The 21944-nt window shown below is 33.1% G+C and overlaps 1 protein-coding gene across 7 annotated transcripts in view; it reads right to left on the bottom strand.

The window, feature by feature from the left end:
* The window catches only part of STXBP5L (syntaxin binding protein 5L), a 355119-nt gene that overhangs the window by 59792 nt on the left and 273383 nt on the right, over window positions 1–21944 (bottom strand). For 4 of the 7 annotated variants that reach the window (XM_070508942.1, XM_070508943.1, XM_070508941.1 and 1 more), the window contains 2 exons: window positions 10115–10180; window positions 1528–1620 (listed from right to left, as the gene is read on the bottom strand). In XM_070508942.1, the coding sequence (XP_070365043.1) occupies window positions 1528–1620; window positions 10115–10180 (159 nt within the window). The remainder of the gene's footprint in view (window positions 1–1527; window positions 1621–10114; window positions 10181–21944) is intronic. The other 3 variants (XM_070508944.1, XM_044771516.2, XM_044771517.2) reach the window with 1 other exon arrangement.

The raw sequence follows: 21944 nt of genomic DNA, 5'->3' as shown, positions 1-21944 counted from the left end.
TTTTTATTAGTGTCATATGAGTGTTAAATGATTATGAGACTTTATTTCTGTTCTTGTCTATCTTGAATTATAAACTTCCCGAGAGAATTAGGTTCTTCCACACACTTTTTTTTTAAGCACACAATAGGAGGCCAAATAACTGGGGTCAGAGGACCTTGAAGTCTGAAGATTTGGGTTGGTTCAGACTAAGCCATTTACTAGCTGAGTAGCCTTGGGCAGGTTAGAGAATTGTTTTTCTTAGCCATAATTTCTCCATCCATATAAAAGACAGCAATACCAACCTTACAGGGTTGCTGTAGGGTTAAATAAGATAATACACATGAAAAATATCTTGTTTGCTTTAAAGTATTATATCATTGGTGATTAAAATTTTTAGCAAACAAGCCTTAATAAATTCACAATGTGGTGATAATTTGTTGATTTTATGAACTATAAAAACTAAAAGTTATTTTCAAAGCCAGTTTTTCCTGGAACTTAAATGGTAAACTGTATTTCTGATGTTTCATGCACAGTATATCAAGTTCTTTTGAATTTCTTTGTTAAAACATTGTCTCCTCAGAACTCAGCAACTTCTCACTGCTCAGATGTCATATAATTTTACTTGTGACTAGTTTTTGTAATTCTCATATTTCTTTTTCTCATTTTATTAATGAAAACCAGGGAAAAAGCATAGGCTTTACAACCAAATATAACTAAGTTGAAATTCCAGCCCTACTTAAATACTCTGAGCTTCAGTTTTCTCCTCAGAAAAAAGGCCTATCACAGGGGTGTTGTATTATGTAAGAAAAAAAGAAACTACTGTCTGGAAAATTGTGGGTTACAATTATCTTTAGTTTCCTTGGTTATTGACTTTATTTAGGGTCTAAAACATTGGTAATTCATGCTTCTTAAAGTTGTAAATCTGGTGACAACTATTTTGGGATGAATGCCTAATTTAAGGAAGCTGTACAACCTGTGTTTGATTCTGATTTCGTCCCTCTGAACAGCAGCAAATATCAAGGACTCTGCATAAAATTTAGGTTATAGCACCTTCCTTTCTGCTCACTATTTTTGAGAGAGAACATTCCCCCTTTGAGGCAATTTTTTGGTGGAGTTTCCATGATCATCATAGTTATTTCTGATTATAGAAAGTATTTAATTGTGTTATGAAGAATTATGGGGAATTTTTATAAAACCACTCTTAGTTTTCGGCTTGTAAGTTCTCCCTGAATTCTCTGTTGGCCGTTCTATATTTTCTTATAGGCCTGAGGAAATTATTCAGGTTTTGAGTAGAAAAATAACACTATCAAAATCCGATGGAATATTTCAAAATCTTTCACAAAAGCCTTAGGAATTCCTGCTTTATATCTCATGAAGTCAGTGTCTATGGTTTTAACCATTGCTTCAGGGAAATTTCCCTTTATTCACCATGAGGGACCTGTGTTTTCAGCACAAAAATAATAAAACTTTTGAGACAAGTTGTGAAGTCTAGAAAATTATGGAGATGTGAATAACTTGTTTGTTCATAAAAGAGATTTTCACTTTCACCTGGCAAGTGATGTACTTGATTCCTCTGTCTCACAGCTGGTATTTCATTCCTATAAAAGCCTGGTGCTGCCTCGGGAGTTCTGGTAGCAAGTCCTAAAGGAAGGGAATAAAAAACTATTGGCATGTAATTTCTTAGACCAAGTAAACCAAGAATTTTTACCTTAGAGGTGAATTTTATGTTAACTATTTGGAAGGGTCTCTATTTCGTGCCTTTATCTGAGTATTTTGGTACTTCCCCAACAGAGGACTGTTTGGAGGGAAGAATCTTTCTTCTTTGGAGGATGCAGTGGGGTTCTAGCACATAGAATCACACAGAAGGAGCATTCAAGCTAGGCCATAAGACCCAGTTCTAACCCAAGTTTGAGAACAACAGAGCCAGTTAGTTCTTTGTGAGTATTTAGTGATGTTAGCCTCTATGATATTTTTATAAAGATATATTTACTAAAGATATCTAAATAAATAAATTTTAATAAAGACAAATATTTCTATCACGCTAGCCTTCACTTGAACTTGATAGCATAATAAGTGTGTTGTATATTGTGGACAGTAAGAATCATGAGGATGGATGGCTGTATAGGTACCAGCAGTACTGGAGACTGATGCTAGCCTAGAAAGAGATGTTCATCTGAGAAAGTGATATTTTTTCTTTTTGGTTAGGAAGATTCATCTTGAGTTAACATCTATTGCCAATCCACCTCTTTTTTTCTTTTTTGTTTGCGGAAGATTAGCTGTGAGCTAACATCTGTGCCAGTCTTCCTCTATTTTGTATGTAGATCATCACCACAGCATGGCTGACAAGTGGTGTGGTCTGCGCCCAGGATTGGAACCCGCCAACTCAGGCCACTGAAGTGGAGTGTGCTGAACTTAACCACTACACCATGGGGTCAGCCCCATGAGCAAGTGATTTTTAAAGGCACACCTTCAAGGAGGACAAATTAGAAAAATACACACTTTGTAGGTAGATATAACCCTGCAGTTGAAGGCTTGGTTAGTTTTCAACTCTTAGTCCAGAGAAAAAGGGGCTCTTTCCTTTAGAGGATTGCAGTTCTGTGCCAGGTAAGTGGAGCTAGGTCTGACTGTTAGCTCCTGCTCACCCCTTTGGGAGGTGTTTATGCAGTACACAAATTGTACAACCTTACCTGGTGAGTGAAAAAGATTATGCAGCTTCAAGAAAAAACAACTAACAATTTGTAAAGTTATTAGTTTAATGTTGGTTTCTGCAGATAGACTGTCACATTTGGCATGGAGTATGTTTATTTTGTTCACTAGTCTATTTTCAGTGGATAACATAATATCTACCTAACTGTAGATACTGAAAATTATTTGTTGAATAGTTCAGTGAATGAATAGATAATATGAAATGATTGTTTTATCCAGGAAGCTAAGAACATCAGCATTCTAGTTGGCTCATTGGGGTTCTTTCAGCTCACAATTCCTACTCTGGTCTCTCTCGCTATCCTCAAGGAAATATTTAAGTTTGAAATTTCACTCTATTTTTCCTGTATTTATTGGGCTATTAGAGGGAGTTTCAGATCCATATAGAAAATCAGAGTTATAAAACGCTTACTGGTCTCTGGCTTTCCTAAGTTCTAACCTCTCTTACTCAGAGATATTTGTGTCAATGTTTTAATCTGTTTTTAGCAGACTTTAAAGGGGTGAGGGTCTGAGATCCCAAAATAAATACTGAGAAGGGAAATAACTACTGAAAAAAGAATATCAAAGAAAATTCACAGAGCCATGGTTCCCAAGTGCTCCAGAGACCAGAAGCATCAACTGGGAACTTGCTAGACATGCAGAATCTCAGGCCACATTCTAGACTAACTGAATTAAAATCTCTGGCACTAGCAATCTGTTTCAACAAACTCTTCACATGATTCTGATACATTCTTATGTTCAAGAACCACTGCACTAAGTGAAAAAAAAAAGAGAGGGCAAGAATAGTATTGGTTCTTAAATGCTACATATACAAAATAGGGGAGATAAAAACAGATAAAAACGTAATAATTGCCATTATTAATCAGACCTAATGAACTACTTCTGAGTGTATAAATCAAAGTGACTTGTTAGAAGGCATGACTACATTTCTTAAGTTTTCAAAAGTTTTAATGTATTACAAATATTCTAGTTTCTCTTATTTACACATATTGGTTCTTTCATTCATAAGTTATCTAAACATTTTAATTGTTGTGTTTTCATTCTTTTCCTCCTCTAGAGATAATAAGCTTCATGAGTTTTGTAAACTATCATTAAAGTCTTAAATTTGCTTTTTTTCATAGTTACATTTTAGTTTTATGAGATCTGGCTAAGAAGTCTGCATTTATCCTAACTATACTCTTTCTGATAATCTAGATTGCACGTAGCAATTCCTAAAACAAAAGCAAGAGATTGAAGAATGTGTTTTATGTACATGTATTCTGGAAATAGCATCGGGCAGATTCTCCTTTGTGGGCTTAAAAAGATCCCTTAATACGGCACAGTTACTTATTTTTATTTTTCATGGGAAATGAATGGAATGAGCAAATATTATTTCCAGTATTCTTAAGTAAGATAAAATATGTTGGTACTTTTCCTAGAAAGATAAATTTCACATCTTCTAACAAATATATAATGATGAAAAAGTTGTTATGTTAAAAAAAAATCTCTCATTCCTTGTTATGATTATCTGTAATTTAAAGTTGCTACTATAAAAGAGTGGGATGTGCCCCTCAAACCAGTCTCAAGGCACTGAAGTGATAAATGAATCTTATCACAGTGAGTCATTTCTGTTCCAAGTAACATAATACAAAGGTAGTCCAAACCTTCCTGCTTTGAAGCATGACTGCATGCAAAGTCCTCTGAGTCTGCCTTGCAAAAAACCAAAACAAAAGAGTGTGGTGTTGGTGTTTCCAGATCTGCTCTAACATTAATGAAAGAAGCAACATCATAGGCAGAGAGCTAAAAGCAAGATGTCTACTAAAAACCTCCAGCAATTATCATAATTAATTATGAAATATTGAAAGACTTATCCCTGAGATTGGGAACAAGGAAAAAGATGTCTGCTAACACCACATCTATTCAACATTGTATAGATATAAATAGAACTGTCATTTTAACAGGGGGCATAATTGGATTAAGAGGCAATCCAAAAGAATTTACAAATTATTGGAATTAAATAAATTTATCAAATTTTCTGGATATAAGGCCAATTTTAAAAAATTAATTGTATTGTATATTCTAGACACAGACAATAAGAAAAAGAAATTTTAAAACTTACAACATAAAAAAACATTAAATACAAAGGAATAAATCTAATGAAAGATGTACAAGACTCCTACAAAGAAAGCTAAAAATATTATTGAGAGAAAGTAAAGAAGACATACATAAATGAAGAGATATTAAATGGAAAAATCAATATTGTTGAATTTCTTTTTTTTGGAGGAAGATTAGCCCTGAGCTAACTGCTGCCAATCCTCTTCTTTTTGCTGAGGAAGGCTGGACCTGAGCTAACATCTGTGCCCATCTTTCTCTACTTTATATGTGGGATGCCTACCACAGCATGGTGTGCCAAGCGGCACCATGTCCACACCTGGGATCTGAACCGGTGAAGCCAGGGCTGCCGAAGTGGAATGTGTGCACTTAACTGCTGTGCCACAGGCTGGCCCCAGTTGACTATGTTAACCTGCCTAATTGATATATAGATCCAATGAAACTGCAGTCATTATCTAAACACATTTGTTTGTGGGCAAACTGAAAAAATCCTTTCTAAAAGTTATATGGAGACACAAAAGACCTAGAATAGCTATAACATTCTTTAAAAAGAACCACAAAAAGAAAATTGGAGAACTCACACTATCGGCAATACTATAAAGGTACAGCAATTAAAACAGTGTGGAATTGGATAAATGATAAGCATGCCAATGAAATAGACCATGAAGTCTAGAAACACACACATACATACATGTTAAAGTACATTAATTTGTGGCAAAAGTACCACTTTAGTGCAGTGTGAGAAATGACAGTTTTCCCATAAATGGTGCTTATCAACTGGATACCTAAAATGGAACGAATGAACCTTGACTCCTTTCTTACATTATACACAGAAATATATTCCAAATGGAACTTGAACTTAAATGTGAAAGGTAAAACAACAAGTCTTCTAGAAGATAATATAGAAAAATAGCTTCAGGACCTTGGGGTGGACAAATACTTTTTTTAAAACAAAACACAAAGCACTAGCAATAAAAGATAATATTGATAAATTGAGTTACATTACCATTAAAAACTTCTGTTTATCAAAAGACCACCTTTAAGAGAGTAGAAGTCAAGCCACAGAATGGGAAAAGATATTTTGCACTATATACATCCAACAAAAGACTTCCATGTATATATGTATTTATCTATCTAGGTACATACACAGAATTCCTATATATCAGAAGAAAAATTGGCAACACAATAACAATGAATAAAAGTCTTGAATATCTTATAAAAGAGGATATCAAAAAGAGTTAAGAAACATAAAAGAAGCTAATAAAAATTATTAGACATCAGGGATATGCAATTCAATTTAATTCCATTAGCATTACATACACGCCAGAATGATTAAAATTTTTTTTAAAAATTAAACATTGGCAAGCATGTGGAACAAAGGGAACTTTCATACACTGTTAATGGAAGTAAAATTGGTGCAACCACTTTAGAAAACTCAGTAGTATTTACTGAAGCTGAACATATACATACCCTATTACCCCAAAATTCCACTCCTAGATACATGTACAACAGAAGTGAGCTTTCATTTGCATTAAAAATTGTAAAGATTGGTCAGAATGGCTTTATGTATAATAGCTCCAAACTGAAAATCATCTAAATGTTCAACAATAAACTGCATAAATAAATTGAAGTATATTCATATAATAGAATATTATATAACAGTGAAAAATCACTCAGCAACATAGATGAATATCATATACATAACGTTGAGCAAAATAAGCAAGAAACAAAAGAAGTAAATATTGCATGATTCTATTCACATAAGAATCTAAAACCTACAAACCTAATCTGTGGTGATAGAAGTCAGAATAGTAGGTACTTTTGTAGGGGTTAGTGGCTGAGAGGGGCATGAGAGAGGTTTCTGGGGTTTAGAAACATTCTATATCTTTATCTGGGTGTTGTTTACATGGTGTATTCATTTGTAAAAACTAGTCTATCTGAACTCTTAAGATTTATGCACTTTGATATTTATATATTATCCCATAGTTAAAAATGTTTACCTCAAAAGAGGTAAGGCCAAGGTACACAAAAAAATTCCAAATAAAAAAAGCAAGAGTTGTAGTATTAATAGTAAACAAGGTAGAATTCAGGTGAAGAACACATAATATGAAATGAACAATGGTGATTAATGGTAAAGGATGTAGTTTTTGTGAATATATTTCTGAATAATCTACACATGAATATTCTTAAAATAAAAACACAGCAGATACAAGGAAAAATAGACAAAAACATACTAGTATGATTTTTAAATTTGCCTTTTTTCCATCCTTGACAAGTCGAGTAATCAAAATACATTCATGCACCGCATAACGATGTTTCGTTCAAGGATGGACTGCATACTATACGATGGTGGTCCCATAAGATTACTATCATATAGCCTAGGTGTGTAATAGGCTATACCATCTGGGTTTGTGTAAGTACACTCTGTGATGTTTGCACAACGACGCATTTATCAGAACATATCCCTGCCATTAAGTGACACGTGACTGTATAAGTAAGGATATGAAGGATTTAGATAACAGAATTAATAAGGTAACACAAAGCTACTTAATGCTACATATTTACATTAAATAACTCTTGGGTCAAAGAAATATAAACAAATCATCTACTATATAGAAAATACTCAATGCAATCACAATTTATCAAAAGCTGTACATTTAATGCAGAGTTCAAAGGGAAATTCATCCTTATTAACTTGTATCACCATGTAAGAAATAATAAATATAAATAAATTAAGCATCTACCACAAAAAAGTTGAAAATGGAAAAATAAAATAAAAGGAAAGCAGAAGAGGGAACTAATAAAGATAAAAGCAGAAAGCGATAAGTTAGAAAACAAAAAACTCAGTAAAACCTTTTTTGGGTTTAAATAAATAGCAGAATAGATTGACTACTAGCTAGTCTAATTAAAGAAAGAAAGAATTTCAATCTTTGCATATGTTACATTATACATTGTTAGAAAATTTCCATAATGAAAATATTTTTCTTTATAGGAAAGTAAAAATATACAAAATAAGTAATCATAAGAGGTAATTGACTTGACAAGGGAATTCTACCAAAACTTTAAAAAGTAGATAATCCCAATAGTATTTAAATTCTTGGGCATAAAGAAAGAAGTCTTTAGAAGATCAACATCTGATTACAAAAAACTGCTCTAAGGAAGAGATACTGCACCACAAAGTTAAAAGATAAGTGAGAAAAATATTTGGATCTCATGTCACAAAGGGATAATCCTCTTAATTTATGGAGCGGTAATACAAATTGATATGAAAATGACAAACAACGCTATAAAAAATTGGTAAAGTATAGGAATAGATGAGTTACAGAAAAAATATTTAAACATGAGTTACAGCTTAAACATATTAAAAACTATTCAACATCACTCACAATAGGTGAGATGTAAATTGAAACTATATTGACATATCCTTTTTACTTAATAGACTCACAAAGGAAAAAAAATTTGAGAAGCAATATTTGCATGTATTGTTGGAAGGAGAGAAAATTGTTGCAAACTCTAAGGGGAACAATTTGGGAGTATCTATAAAGATTAGACAGTCATATACGCTTTGATCTAGCAACTCTAATTTTAGGAATTTATCCCATAGATATACCTGTACACATTTGAAATGAGAAATGTACAAGGTTTAGTCACTGCAGTATTGTTTGACATAGCAGAAGATTGGTACCAAACTAAGTGTCCTTGAATTGGTGAAATTATTAAACTATACTACTATTAAATTACTATGTAATTCGATATCATATAACTATAAATAAGAATGAGGAAATACTTCATGTAATGTAATGGAAAGACAAGATACACAGTAAAGCGAAACAAGCAAAGTATAGTGAAATGAATATACTTTGAAATATACTATCTCTATAAAAAAAGAATATATGCATATTTGGTTTGTTCACAAACAAATGGAAGGATAAAAAAGAAACATAATAATGATTATAATTCAAGAGAATAGAAACAATGTATGGCGAAGGATGGTAGGGAGATTTTTTCGTTCTTTTTTTTGATGTTTGAACCATATAAATATATTACTATTCAAATTCAGATTATAGACGAGAATTTAAAGTGAGGTTAGGTTATTTAAATTTGATATAGGATACCTAATTATATTTTATATTAAAGATTCTGACATGGGAAAATATGATCAAAGTAGTATTTTAAGAAGATTAATTTTGCAACATGATATGCAAAATGAATTGTAAGAGGGAGAGAAAGAAAGCAGAGACACCTGTTAGGACATTTTTGGGATACTCTAGATATGGGGTAATAAATACCTAAATTAAAATGGTGCCAATGGGAATGCAAAACAAAGGGTAAATATATGAGACTGTGTTTAAAATAAAAACAGTAAAATAAGGATTAAATAGATATGATTAAAACAAAAATTTACACAGGACACTAGGTTCTACTTAGCCTACATTTCTGAAGACTAAGGATAAACAACTAATAACTCTTAAAAGATGGAGTAAACTGAAGAAATGTCACATTCTAATGGATTTCTAAAAGTCAAAATTTATTGCTTTATAAAGACGTTATTAAATGTTTGCAAATTTGTATGAAGATCAAATAAAAATAAATAAAATAATTAAAATAAAAAGGAATTATAATTTTTTTGATACTCTGTGAAAACAGATCTACAATTCAGTGTCAAAGACATACCTAACATTTTTGGTGCTTAAGAATTTACACATTACTATATGCGCATTTTAGAAAAATAACATAAAAATTAAAAAAATAAGCAAACCATTCATAATCCCACCACCCAACAATTTCAACTGTTAATATTTTTTTCACATACCTTAAAGACTTATTCCTAGGAATCTTTATACTCACATTTTTAATATATTTTAATGGGCTCACCCTTTATCTTGACATTCTACTTCCAACATATTACCATTTTTTCTTTCTTTGTCAATGAATATACATGTTTCCAAACTAGGGTCCAGAGAGATGGTATCATGTGCTGCACCTATAGTATATATTTCCCACTAATTCAGCTCTAGCTATAAGAAGACAGAGTTTCTGTATAATATTATCAATTTTTACTTAGAATTATTAATATATCTGAAAAATAACTTTCCTTTAAAATTTCTTTAAAAGTATTGCACTCATACTTCTGATCTCAATTTTTTGGGAGGCCAAAAATATTTTTAAAGACATTTATTTCTATTTGGTTTTGGAATAAAATTTGCTTATGATTAAATTCCTAAAACTGAATTACACCTGATTACTAAAATTACAAATTTTACATTATAAGAATTATGAAAATAAGCAGGAGATTACTGCAGTGAATTACCAGAAGCTTGAAAATACCACTCATGTTTACCTGAAGTGGGAGACTTGCATCGCTCAAGTTCCTGGGGAACTGGACTATCATTCAACTCAGTTAAACCTGAAAATAAAATGACAAAAAAATGAGTTAAATTTTGCCAACACTTCATAGATAATTCTTATTTCTTAATTCCAATAAGTTTAAAAAGGTATTTTTTTTCTCCTGTGAAACTTTTCTATGCTCATGTTATGACAGTTATTCTTAAAATTTGTTTTAAAAAGTGATATAGGGGGGCTGGCCCCATGGCCGAATGGTTAAGTTCGCACGCTCCGCTGCAGGCGGCCCAGTGTTTCGTTGGTTCGAATCCTGGGCGCGGACATGGCACTGCTCATCAAACCACGCTGAGGCAGCGTCCCACATGCCACAACTAGAAGGACCCACAATGAAGAATATACAACTATGTACTGGGGGGCTTTGGGGAGAAAAAGGAAAAAATAAAATCTTTAAAAAAAAGTGATATAGGAAAAAGTAAGAAGCAATAACTAATTGATATACAAAGTGTAATTGAACATGGTGGAAAGACATAAAATTTCTTTTATTTTTTATATGAAATAGCTACTTTAATAAATAACCTAGTTCATCTGAAAATAGACTAATAATAATACAAATGAGAAGGTGTTTTTAAAAAGAGCTAATCAAATCTTCCACTTTCAAGAAAAATGGTTATTGGCTTTTAAAGAGATCTTTATGGAGATGCTACAAATTTTAAATATTATACTTGTATATAAAAATGCAGTATTACATAGTACGTACTAAGTGATTTGTTCAATGGTATCAAGTTTCTTCTTATAATCACTACATTTTTCTCTTATTCTAATATTTCTTATTTTCTATTCTGTTCCTTTCCTGACAAAACGAGGATAGACATAATAGATCAATAAACATTTTGTAAGTCTCACTACATCTGCCAGTCTGCATTTCTATGGCATTCATAAAATACCCTTAATTATGATTTTCCTATCCTTCTTTGAGAGTCTCACATACTTTTTCTTTGTCAATAAATATTCAGAGTTTCTACTTTAATGTAAATCTCCCTACCCAGGAAAACTTAAGAGCTGTTGTCAATTACCAAAACCATCTTTCCCACCACCCACTTCTTTATATAATTTGTACCAGTAAACTTGCTGTAGGTTCAAAAATTCATAGAATTTTAGAAAAGGTTCGTTGTGATATTCTAGCCCAACCCTTATGTTTTATAGACAAGAAACTTAAGTTCAAAGAGTTTTAAAGTATTCATTTAAGGTTACAGAACTAAGTGTCAATGCTTAAGTAGAATTCTTTATATATTTTGGTTGAGTTTTTTGTCAGAAGTAGGTATGGTGAATATTTTCTTCCAGTATGTGACTTATCTTTTATTTTCTTAATGAAAATGGAGTGTCTTTTGATGAGCAAATTAGTTTACTTGACAGACAATTAATTTTTTATTTCACTGTGATCTTTTTTGGATTCCAGTATAAGTAATCATTGCCTACCCATGGTCATGAAGATATTATTCTTAATTTACTTCAAGAAGCACTTTAATTTTTAGCTTTGATTTTTAGGGCTATAATTCATCCTAAGTTAATATTGACTATGGTGCGAGGTAGGGAGTAAAGTCCATTTTTTCCCCCTATATGTTTGCCAAGGTGTTCCACCATTATTTGTTAAAAAAGACTTTCCTGTCTTCATTGATTTTTATCAGTGCCGTAGTCAAAAATAAATTGGCCATATATGTGAGGGTCTATTTCCGGACTATCTATTCTGTGATCATTGGTCTATTTGTCTATCTTTTTTGACTACCACACTATCTAATTAACGTAAGTTTTATAGTACATCTTGAAATCAGGTAGTGAAATCTTTCAACTTTGTTCTTTTCCAAGAGTGTTTTAGTTATTCTAGATTCTTTGCATTTCCATATTAATTTTAGAATCAAATTTCTACAAGAGGATATGCTAGAATCTTATTGTATTGTGATAAATCTATGGATAAATTTGGTAGAATAAACATCTTAAAAACAGTGAGTCTTCCAACTCTTAAACATGGTATTCCTCTCCATTTAAATGATTGTTAGAAAATTTCTGTCTGCACTGTTTTGAAGATTTCAGCATAGAGGTCTTGTACTTGGCATTTTTCAAGTCTTCTATTTCCTTTTTGGTCTTCTGTCTAGTTCTCATATCGTTATCAGAAGTGGAGCATTGGAATTTCCAATAATGATTGTTTAATTGTCTATTTCTCCCTTTTATTCTGTCAGGTATTGCTTCATGTACTTTGTAGCTCTATTGTTAGGTGTATATATAATTGTTTTATCTTCTTGATGGATTGACAATTTTATTATTTTAAATGTCCCTCTTTACTTATAGTAATATTTTTTCTGCTTTGAAATCTATTTTGTCTATATTAGTATAGCTACTCCAGCCTTCTTCTTTTTTTTTTTTTTTTGAGGAAGATTAGCCCTGAGCTAACTGCTGCCAATCCTCCTCTTTTTGCTGAGGAAGACTAGCCCTGAGCTAACATCCATGCCCATCTTCCTCTACTTTATATGTGGGACGCCTACCACAGCATGGCATGCCAAGTGGTGCCATGTCTGCATCCAGGATCCAAACCAGCGAACCCCAGGTGGTGAGAAGTGGAACATGCGCACTTAACTGCTGTGCCACCAGCTGGTCCAACTCCAGCTTTCTTACGGTTGCTGTTTGCATGATCATTTTCCATCCTTTTACTTGCAACCTATTTGTATACTTTTTGTCACCTTAAGACAGCATAGAGTTGGATCTTGAGTTTTTAAAAAATCTGGTCCAACAATCTCTATCTTTTGATTGGATTGTTTATCCACAATCAATGTTATTATTGATATAGATAGATTGCATCTGTCATTTTACTTTTGGCTTTCTGTGTGTCTCATGTCTTTTTTGTACTTCTAATCCTCCTTCACTGCTTTGTTTGGCATTAAGTAAATATTTTCTAGTGTAACTCTTCAATTTCTTTAATAAATTTTTCACTATATTTTTCCAGTTCTTTGTGGTTGCTCTAAGACTTAACATGTATGTTTTATCAGGATCTACTTCAGATGTATACCGACTTAATTCCAGTGAGATATAGAAATATTACTCTTTTATATCTCTATTTCCTCTTTCTCCTTTATGTGCTATACATCCATATGTGTTACAAACTCAACAATGTATTGTTACAATTATTACTTTATATAATTTTATGCTTTTCATAAAAGAGAGAAGAAAGGAAAGCAAACATATATTTATAAAGTTTGTATATTAATATTCTGATTTACCATTTCTGGCTCTCTTCATTTGTTTTGGTAGATCATCTGGTGTCATCTGCTTACTCAAATACAACCCTGTCTCTCACTCACCTCCCTTGTGCTGTTATTGGAAAAAAACATTACATTTTTGCATGTTTAGGCCTAACAATACAATTTTATACATATCGTTTCACAAATTGCTTTTTAAATCAATTAAGAGATTAAGAAATATGTTTTTACACTATTATTTTTAATTACATAATTACCTTAAAAGTATTCTTTTTTCCTTTGTGTAGATTCAAATTACTATCTAGGGTTACTTTCTTTCAGCTTGTAGAACTTCCTTTAGTATTTCTTGTAAGGTGGTTCTGCTGGTAACAAACTCACTCAGTTTTTGTTTATCTGGGAATGTCTTTACTTCACCTACAGTTTTGAAAGTTATTTTTGCTGGATATAAGATTCTTGGTTGACAGTTTTTTCCTTTGAGCACCTTGCATGTGTCATCCTAGTAACCTCCATTGTTGCTGATGAGCCATTAATCCTATTGGAGTTCCCTTGCTTGTGACAATTTTTTTTTTTTTTTTTTTGGTGAGGAAGATTGTTGCTGAGTTAACATCTGTGCCAATCTTCCTATATTCTGTATGTGGGATTCCTCCACAGGATGTCTTGATGAGCAGTGTGTAGGTCCACACCCAGGATCTGAACTCATGAACCCTGGGCTGCCAAAACAGAGTGTGTGAACTTAACCACTATGCCACTGGGCTGGCACCTGTGGCAAGTCAGTTTTCTCTTAATGCTTTCAAGATTTTCTCAATGTCTTTCAGCATTTTTACTATGATGTGTCTGGGTGTGGATGTCTTTTAATGTATCCTTCTTGGAGTTCTTTGAGCTTCTTCGACATGTACATTAATGTTTTTCATCAAATTTTGGAAGTTTTCAGCCATTATCTCTTCAAATATTTTTCTGCTTCTTTGTCTCTCTTCCCTCCTCCTCCTACTCTTGTTATGGACATGTTGGTACACTTAAGGTATCCCACACTTCTCTGAAGCTTTGTTAATTTTTCTCTCTCTTCTTCAGAATGCATAGTCTCTGTCAACATACATTCAAGTTTGCCAGTTCTTATTCCTGCCTGTTCAAATCTACTGTTGAGTCTCTCTAGCGATTTTTTCTTTTCACTTATTGTACTTTTCAACACAAGAATTTCCAGTTGGTTCTTTTTTTCTCTTGATCCCCTTCACCCATTTCATCCATCCTCCACCCTGTGCCTCTGGCAACCAACAATGTGTTCTCTGTATCTATGAGCTCTTTGTTATTGTTGTTATTTATTTGTCTTTAGATTCTACATGTAAGAGATATTATATGGGATTTGTCTTTCTCTGTCTGACTTACTTCACTTGGCATAATACTCTCGAGGTCTATCCATGTTGTTGCAAATGGCAAGATTTCCTTCTTTTTTATGGCTGAATAATATTCTGTTGTATATATACACATTTGCTTTATCCATTCATTCATTGAAGGACATGTAGGTTGTTTCCATATCTAGGCTATTGTAAATTATGCTGCAATGAACATGGGGGGTGCATATATCTTTTTGAGTTGCTGTATTGATTTCTTTTGGATAAATACTCAGAAGTGGAATAGCTGGATCATATGGTAGTTCCATTTTTAATGTTTTGAAGGAAGCTCCATGCTGTTTTCCATAATGGCTGCACCAATTTACATTCCCAACAACAGTGCATAAGAGTTCCCTTTTCTCCATATCCAACACTTATTATTTCTTGTCTTTTTAATAATAGCTATTCTAACAGGTGTGAGGTGATATCTCATTGTGGTTTTGATTTGCATTTACCTAATGATTAGTGATATTGAGTACCATTTCATGTCCCTGTTGGCTATCTGTATGTCTTCTTTGGAAAAATGTCTATTCAGGTCCTCTGCCCATTTTTTAATTGAATTGTTTGGGTTTGGGTTTTTTTTTTCTATTGAGTTGTATGAATTCTTTATATATTTTGGATATTAACCCTTTTATCAGATACATGATTTGCAAATATTTTCTCCCATTGAGTAGATTGCCTTTTCATTTTGTTGATGATTTTCTTTGGTGTGTAGGAGCCTTTTAGTTTGATGTTGTCCCATTTGTTTGTTTTTGCTTTGGTTGCCCTTGCTTTTGACGTCAAATCCAGAAAATCATTGCCAAGACCCATGTCAAGGAGCTTACTGTCTATGTCTTCTTCTAGGATTTTTATGGTTTCAGGTCTTACATTCAAGTTTTTAATCCATTTTGAGGTAATTCTTGTCTATGATAGTTCTATTTTGGTTCTGTTTATAACTTCCATCTCTTTGTTGATATATCTTTTGGATGAGATATTATCATCATAGTTTCCTTTACTTCTTTAAGCATGGTGTCTTTTAGTTCTTTAAGCATGGTGTGTTTCAACACATTTTTTAAGGCTGCTGTGAGGTATCTGCCAAATCCAACATCTGGACTCCCCTCAGAGGCAATTTCTGTTGCCTTGTTTTTTCCTATGAATGGGTCACACTTTCCTGTTTCTTTGCATGTCTTACTATATTTAATTGATAACTAGATATTTTAGGTAACATAGCAATTCCCGTAACTGATTACTAATTCCCTGTCTCCTTTGATGTTTGTTGTTGTTTGCTTATTTGTTTAGGGACGTGGCTAGACTATTTTGGTGAAGTTTATTTCCCTTACATTGCGAAGACTTTGATGTTGCTTCTCAGAAGGTACAGTCTTCAGTGGACATACAGTCACTCTGGAATGGTAGTGATTTTAGCAAAGTTCTCTTTGACTGTCTCTTTCCTTGATCTCTCTGTTAAGCTGTCTGCTTCTGTTGATATCACATCCAGCTATTAGGTATCACAATCAGAGCCAGGTGATTGCTTTATTGTTTTTGACAATGTCCTAGGACATCTATTACTCAACATTCTAATCCAAGTAAATTTGAGCAGAGGTCATATTTGAACCCAGTCTTTGAGGTCTGTTCAAATCCTAGGAGGAGTCTTCTTAGCTGTCTCTTTTCTTGGTTCACCAGCTCGCCTAGGGTCTAGCTGGTGCTCTTAATTAAGAAGCTACCAGCTTCTTATTTGATTTCCACCAAATACTTCATTGTTTTTGAGGGCATCCTTAGGCTTGAACATGCCCAAATTGTGTTTCAAAAAAAGCTAGGTCCCTGGGGGACAGCTTCAGGGTTCACTCTTCTTAAGATTGCCTCTTCCCCTGGGCAAAACGTCTGAGCCACTAGTCTAGGCCCTGGGTAGCTTTGGCGTAGTCAGCTTGATGTTTCTGGCATGAAATCTCTGCTTAGGAGCAAGTTGGAGTGTGAGCAATCCGGGCCTCAGCATTTTTGGCTTGCCATGGCTGGTGTAAACCTTCTGTCATAGTGGGGGATAGGCAGGGGAAGGAAATCTCTAACCTTTTGGCCACATTCACCAGGAATTTGGCCTTTTCAATTTGGAATTGGAGGGGATGAGAAATGCTGACAACCTGAAGGCAGGAGAGGTATAAAGCAAGTTGTGGCTCAGTGCTATAGACTCTCATATTTTACCAAGTATCAGTAGATTTTCTTGAATAAATGTTTCTTTATTTTCTGTATCCTTAGGAAAATTTCCTGAAACTTTAAATAATTGTTTTTTTAAAAAATAGTTTTCACCAGTTATGCTTTTTTTCTGGAGAATGTGCCCATGGTGCTCTTCAAGTTGCCATCTGGAGGTCTATCTTGTACATAGTATTTTTAAAATAAATACATTTCTCAACTGTTTGCTGCTATTACATAGAAATATGATTTGTTTTTGTATACTGACTTGTATTCTTCAATGTTACTAAGTTCATACATTGTTTTTGTAGCTTTTTTTATAGATTCCTTTGGGTTTCCTACATACAATATATCTTTGGCAAACAGAGTTTTAATGTTTTCTTTCCAATCTTTAGGTATATTATTTTTTATCTTGCCTTTTGCCCTTGCTATGTCATCAAGTACAATGTTGAACAATGGTGATGAGAGTGGACGTCATTATCTTGTTACCAGTTTGAGTGGAAAAACATTCAACATTTCACAATCAAGTATGATGTTATTTGTAGGTTTTTTATAGATGAGCTTTATTCAATTAAGGGAATATTCTTCTATTCTTGGTTTTCTGAGGATTTTTATGATAAATAAGTGTCAAATTATGACAAATTTTTTTTCATGTATTGAGATGACATTATTTTCTCCTATATTATGTTAATCAGATGTTTTGCATTGATTGATTTTCAAATTTTAAATTTATATTCTTGGGAAGAATGCACCTTGGTTATGATGTTTTATCTTTCTTGCATATGTCTGTCTTCCATTTGCTAATAATTTATTTAGGATTTTTGCATCTATGTTCATGAGTGAGACTAGCCTGTACTTTTCCTTTAAGTTACTGTCTTTGTCAAGTTTTGGTTTTCAACATTGTGCTGGCCTTAGATAACCAGTTGGGAAGAATTTCTTCTGTTTTCTATTTGCTGGACTTGTTTGCATAAGATTAGTGTTATTTCTTCCTTAAATGTTTGACAGAATTAATCACTGAAGACATTCAAGGCCTACAGTTTTCTTTGCTGTAATTGATTTTGAATTTAAGATTTTTCTTTTAAAGATTGGCCCTGAGCTTATATCTGTTGTCAAACTTCCCCTTTTTTTTTCTTCTCCCCAAAGGCCCCCAGTACATAGTTGTATATTCTAGTTGTAGGTCCTTCTAGTCCTGCTATGTGGGACACCGCCTCAGCATGGCTTGATGAGCAGTGCTAGGTCCATGCCCAGCATCCGAACCGGTGAGATCCTGGGCTGCCAAAGTGGACTGTGTGAACTTAACCACTCGGCCATGGGGCCAGCCCCTGAATTCAAGATTTTTTAAAAGACAGGAGGCTATTTATATTTTCCAATGTGCTTGCTGTCCGTTTTTCTAATTTTTTTCTTTTAAGAAATCTCTTTATTTCTTCTATATTGTCAATTTATAGGCATATAGTTAATAATATTACTTTATTATTTTTAATGTCTGTAGAATCCACAGTAATGCTCCCTTTTTCATGCATAGTATTGGTTACTTATGTTCTTTCTTCTTTTTTCTTCAGTCTTGGTAGGGTTTTATAGATCTGAGTAATCTTTTTGAAGAACTATTGTGTGATTTTGTTGATCTACTCTATTGTTTGCCCCATATTTCATTGATTTCCCACCTTTATTTCCTTTCTTCTGTTTACTTTGGGCTACATTCTTCTTCTCTCAGTGTCTTAACAAAGAAGTTTAGATGGTTGATTTGAGATTGTTCTTTTTTTTGTAACACAAGCATTTAAAATTTTAGATTTTCCTTTAAGCAATACTCTAGCAGCGCCTCAAAAATTTTGATATTTTGTGTTTATACTTTCAATCAGTTCAAAAGTATTTTAAAATTTCCCTTTTGATTTCTTTTTTAAGTCAGCAGCTATTCTAAATTTCCAAATATTTGGGGATTTTAGGATATATTTTTTTATTGATTTCTAATTTAATTTCATTGTTACCAGAGAACATACTCTGCTTGATTTCAATCCTGTAATTTATATTTCATTATAACTTGTTTTATAACTCAGCCTATATTTATGAATGTTCCATGTCTGCTTGAAAGGAGAGCATATTTTAATTTGTGTGGTGTAGGTGTCTATTTACATTAGTAGTTCAATTTGGTTAAGACAGTTGCTTAAGTTTTTTATATCCTTACCAGTTTTTCTATTTGTTCTATCAGTTACTGAGGAGAAATGATGAATCTCTAGGTATGATTATAGATTTGTCTATTTCTTTCTTTAGTTTTGAGAATTTTTGCTTTATATATTTTGAATATCTCTTATCAGGTCTAAATGAGTATAGGATTTTTTTATCTTCCTGATAAGCAACTCTTTTATAATTTTGAACTGCCTCTCTATCTCCTTGTTTTGAAATCTACTTCATCTCATAGCCACATCAGCTTTCTTTGGGTTAGTGTTTTGACGGAATTCTTTTTCTCTTATTTTCAATTTGTGTGTTTTTACAATTAAAGTGCATCTCTTATACATAGCATATAGTTGGGTCTTTTTTTCATCCTGTCGCACAATATCTAGCCCTTTTTTTGGAGGGGGAGAACGTTTGCTCCGTTTACATTTAATATAATCATTGATGGAGTTAGGTTTACATCTACCATCTTCCTATTTGTTTTCAGTTTGTCCCCTCTGTTCTTTTCTCCACTGTTCTTCTTTTTGGTCTTTTGAGAAAATCAAACATTTTTTAGTATTCCGTTTTGTGTTTTCTTTGGCTAGTAAACTACACCTCTCTGTTGTATTTTTTTAGTGGTTGTTCTAGGGATTATAATAAGCATCTATAATTCATCACAATATACCTTTAATTATTATTGCATCATTTCTATTATGATAAAAGAAACTTATAGCAGTGTAATTCTGTTTACCTCCCTTCCATCCTTTGTTACTGTTGTCATACATTTTTCTTCTACATGGTATAAACTCCATAATACATTATTACTTTTTAACTTAAAGAGTAAATTAACTTTTAAATATTTTAAGAAAAGATAAAATAATCTTTTATATTTACCTAGATATTTATTATTTCCAGTGCTCTTCATTCTTACTGCATATCTAAATCTCCATCTGGTATTATTTTTTTTCCAGCCTTAAAAACCTCCTTTATCATTTATTGTAGTGCAGGTCTGCTAATGACAAATTTCTTTCCCTTCATTTAAAAATATTTTTGCTAGATATAGAATTCTGAATGTACAATTATTTTTCTCTAGTACTTGAAAGATGTCTTCTGTTTTCAATTATTTCTGCTCAGAGATGACTCTTTATTCATATCATTGTGTGTGTACGTACGTTTTTTTACGACTTTTAAGGTGTTCTCTTTGATGTTGGTTTCAGTAGTTTCACTATGAAGTCTTAAGTATGGTTTCTTTGCATCTTTCTAGTGTAGGGTTTTCTGAGCTTCTCGGATCTTACAGTTCATGTTTTTCATAAAATTCAGAAAAATGTTCAGCCACAAGTTACTGATGCTCATTTAGATTTTAACATTTTTTAAAATTCTGCTTCTGTTTGGATCTTTTTCATTGACCTATATTCAAGTTCAATGATACTTTCTATGGCTTCCCAATATATTGTTAAGGCAACACATGAACTTTTGATTTCAGATATTTTATTTTTCATTTCCAGAATTTCTATTTGGTCATTTTTTAGTTTCAGTTTCTCTCCTGAAATTCCCCAACATATTCACCTCTTCTAATCCATCTTTTACTATAAATTTCATAACAATTGTTTAGAAATTCTTGTCTGCTAATTTCAGTTAGGGTCATCTATGGGTCTACTGAGATTGACTTTTCCCCCTATGATTTTCTGCTTCTTTACATGTTTTCTAATTTATGATAGTATGATGTGTATAAAAGAATAGTGGAGACTGAAGTATATATATATATATGACTGGAGTACATATATATCCTTTTTTTTTTTTTCATTTCTTTTGGCAGACAGCTTAAGGGAAGGGCTAGTCATTCCAATTCTACAAAATACTGAACTGAGCTGGGGCTGGCCTGCAGCTTTGATTAAATTAAGTTTCCCTTTAAAACTGGACCAAGAAAATCTCTCTTTGCTCTTCAATCCAACCCTCAAAGTTCCACATTCCCTTCGCCAAGGGGCTGATTCCTAATTTTCTCAGTATTTGTGCAGGGAGAGGGTTGGGATACAGGTTCGGATAGTTTAATTTGCCTTAGGTCAAATGCTATAATAACCTCAGAATGCAAGTACTTTGAGACTACATGATTTCTCTCTTCTTTTCAGTCCCACTTGCATGGCCACTTTCTCAGAAAAATTCTCAAAGCGGTGAGTGCTAGGTGGCAGAGAATTGCCAAACTGAATAATTTTTTTTTTGTGTTTAGAGCTATTTCAGATTCCCACTCAATAGGCCATTCCAGGCAGTCAATAAACCTCACTGCTTTTTCCTGTTCTTTGCACTCTGTCCATCTATGGAAAGCCCACTCCTCCTCCAACCCAACCCCCACCCATGTGCCTAGTCACTTGCCCCAGGTATGGAAGCAGCTGCAGCTTTCTACTTATCTATGAATGGCTCTTCTCTCTCTGAAATTCAGTTAATCAAGAATTCTTTGAATCCACCACTCTTCAGTAGTCTCATGGAAAAGTATGATCTTAATTTTATCATTGTTATTATCACAGGATTTTATTACTGTTGTTGCAATCATTGTTATTACCAAGGGCATGAAGGACTTTCACATCTTTCAACATCCTATCTGGAAATGGAAAGCCCTCCTTCACTTATATTTTACATCTTAGAAATACTGTGGAAGCTGGATTGAAGACATGAGGACCAAGGGAACGGAAACCAGTTAAATTGGTTAATCTGTTACTAACATTAGTAGGTACTTACTGAAGTGCTCAAGGGGCATGCCAAATAACTGTGCTTTTCCTAATAATATATTGAGCACTAAATGGTGAGATTTCCATAAGATTATGTGGAGAAAGTTATGTTTGATATATGAATCAAGTCAAGCAAATTGACTACTAAACTTGGAAGATCTGTACAGTGA

Source organism: Equus asinus, chromosome 5, assembly GCF_041296235.1.
Source record: "Equus asinus isolate D_3611 breed Donkey chromosome 5, EquAss-T2T_v2, whole genome shotgun sequence".
Taxonomy (NCBI): Eukaryota; Metazoa; Chordata; class Mammalia; order Perissodactyla; family Equidae; genus Equus; species Equus asinus.
Note: the sequence above shows the minus strand (reverse complement) of the source record. Positions and strands in the feature narration are given on the sequence as shown.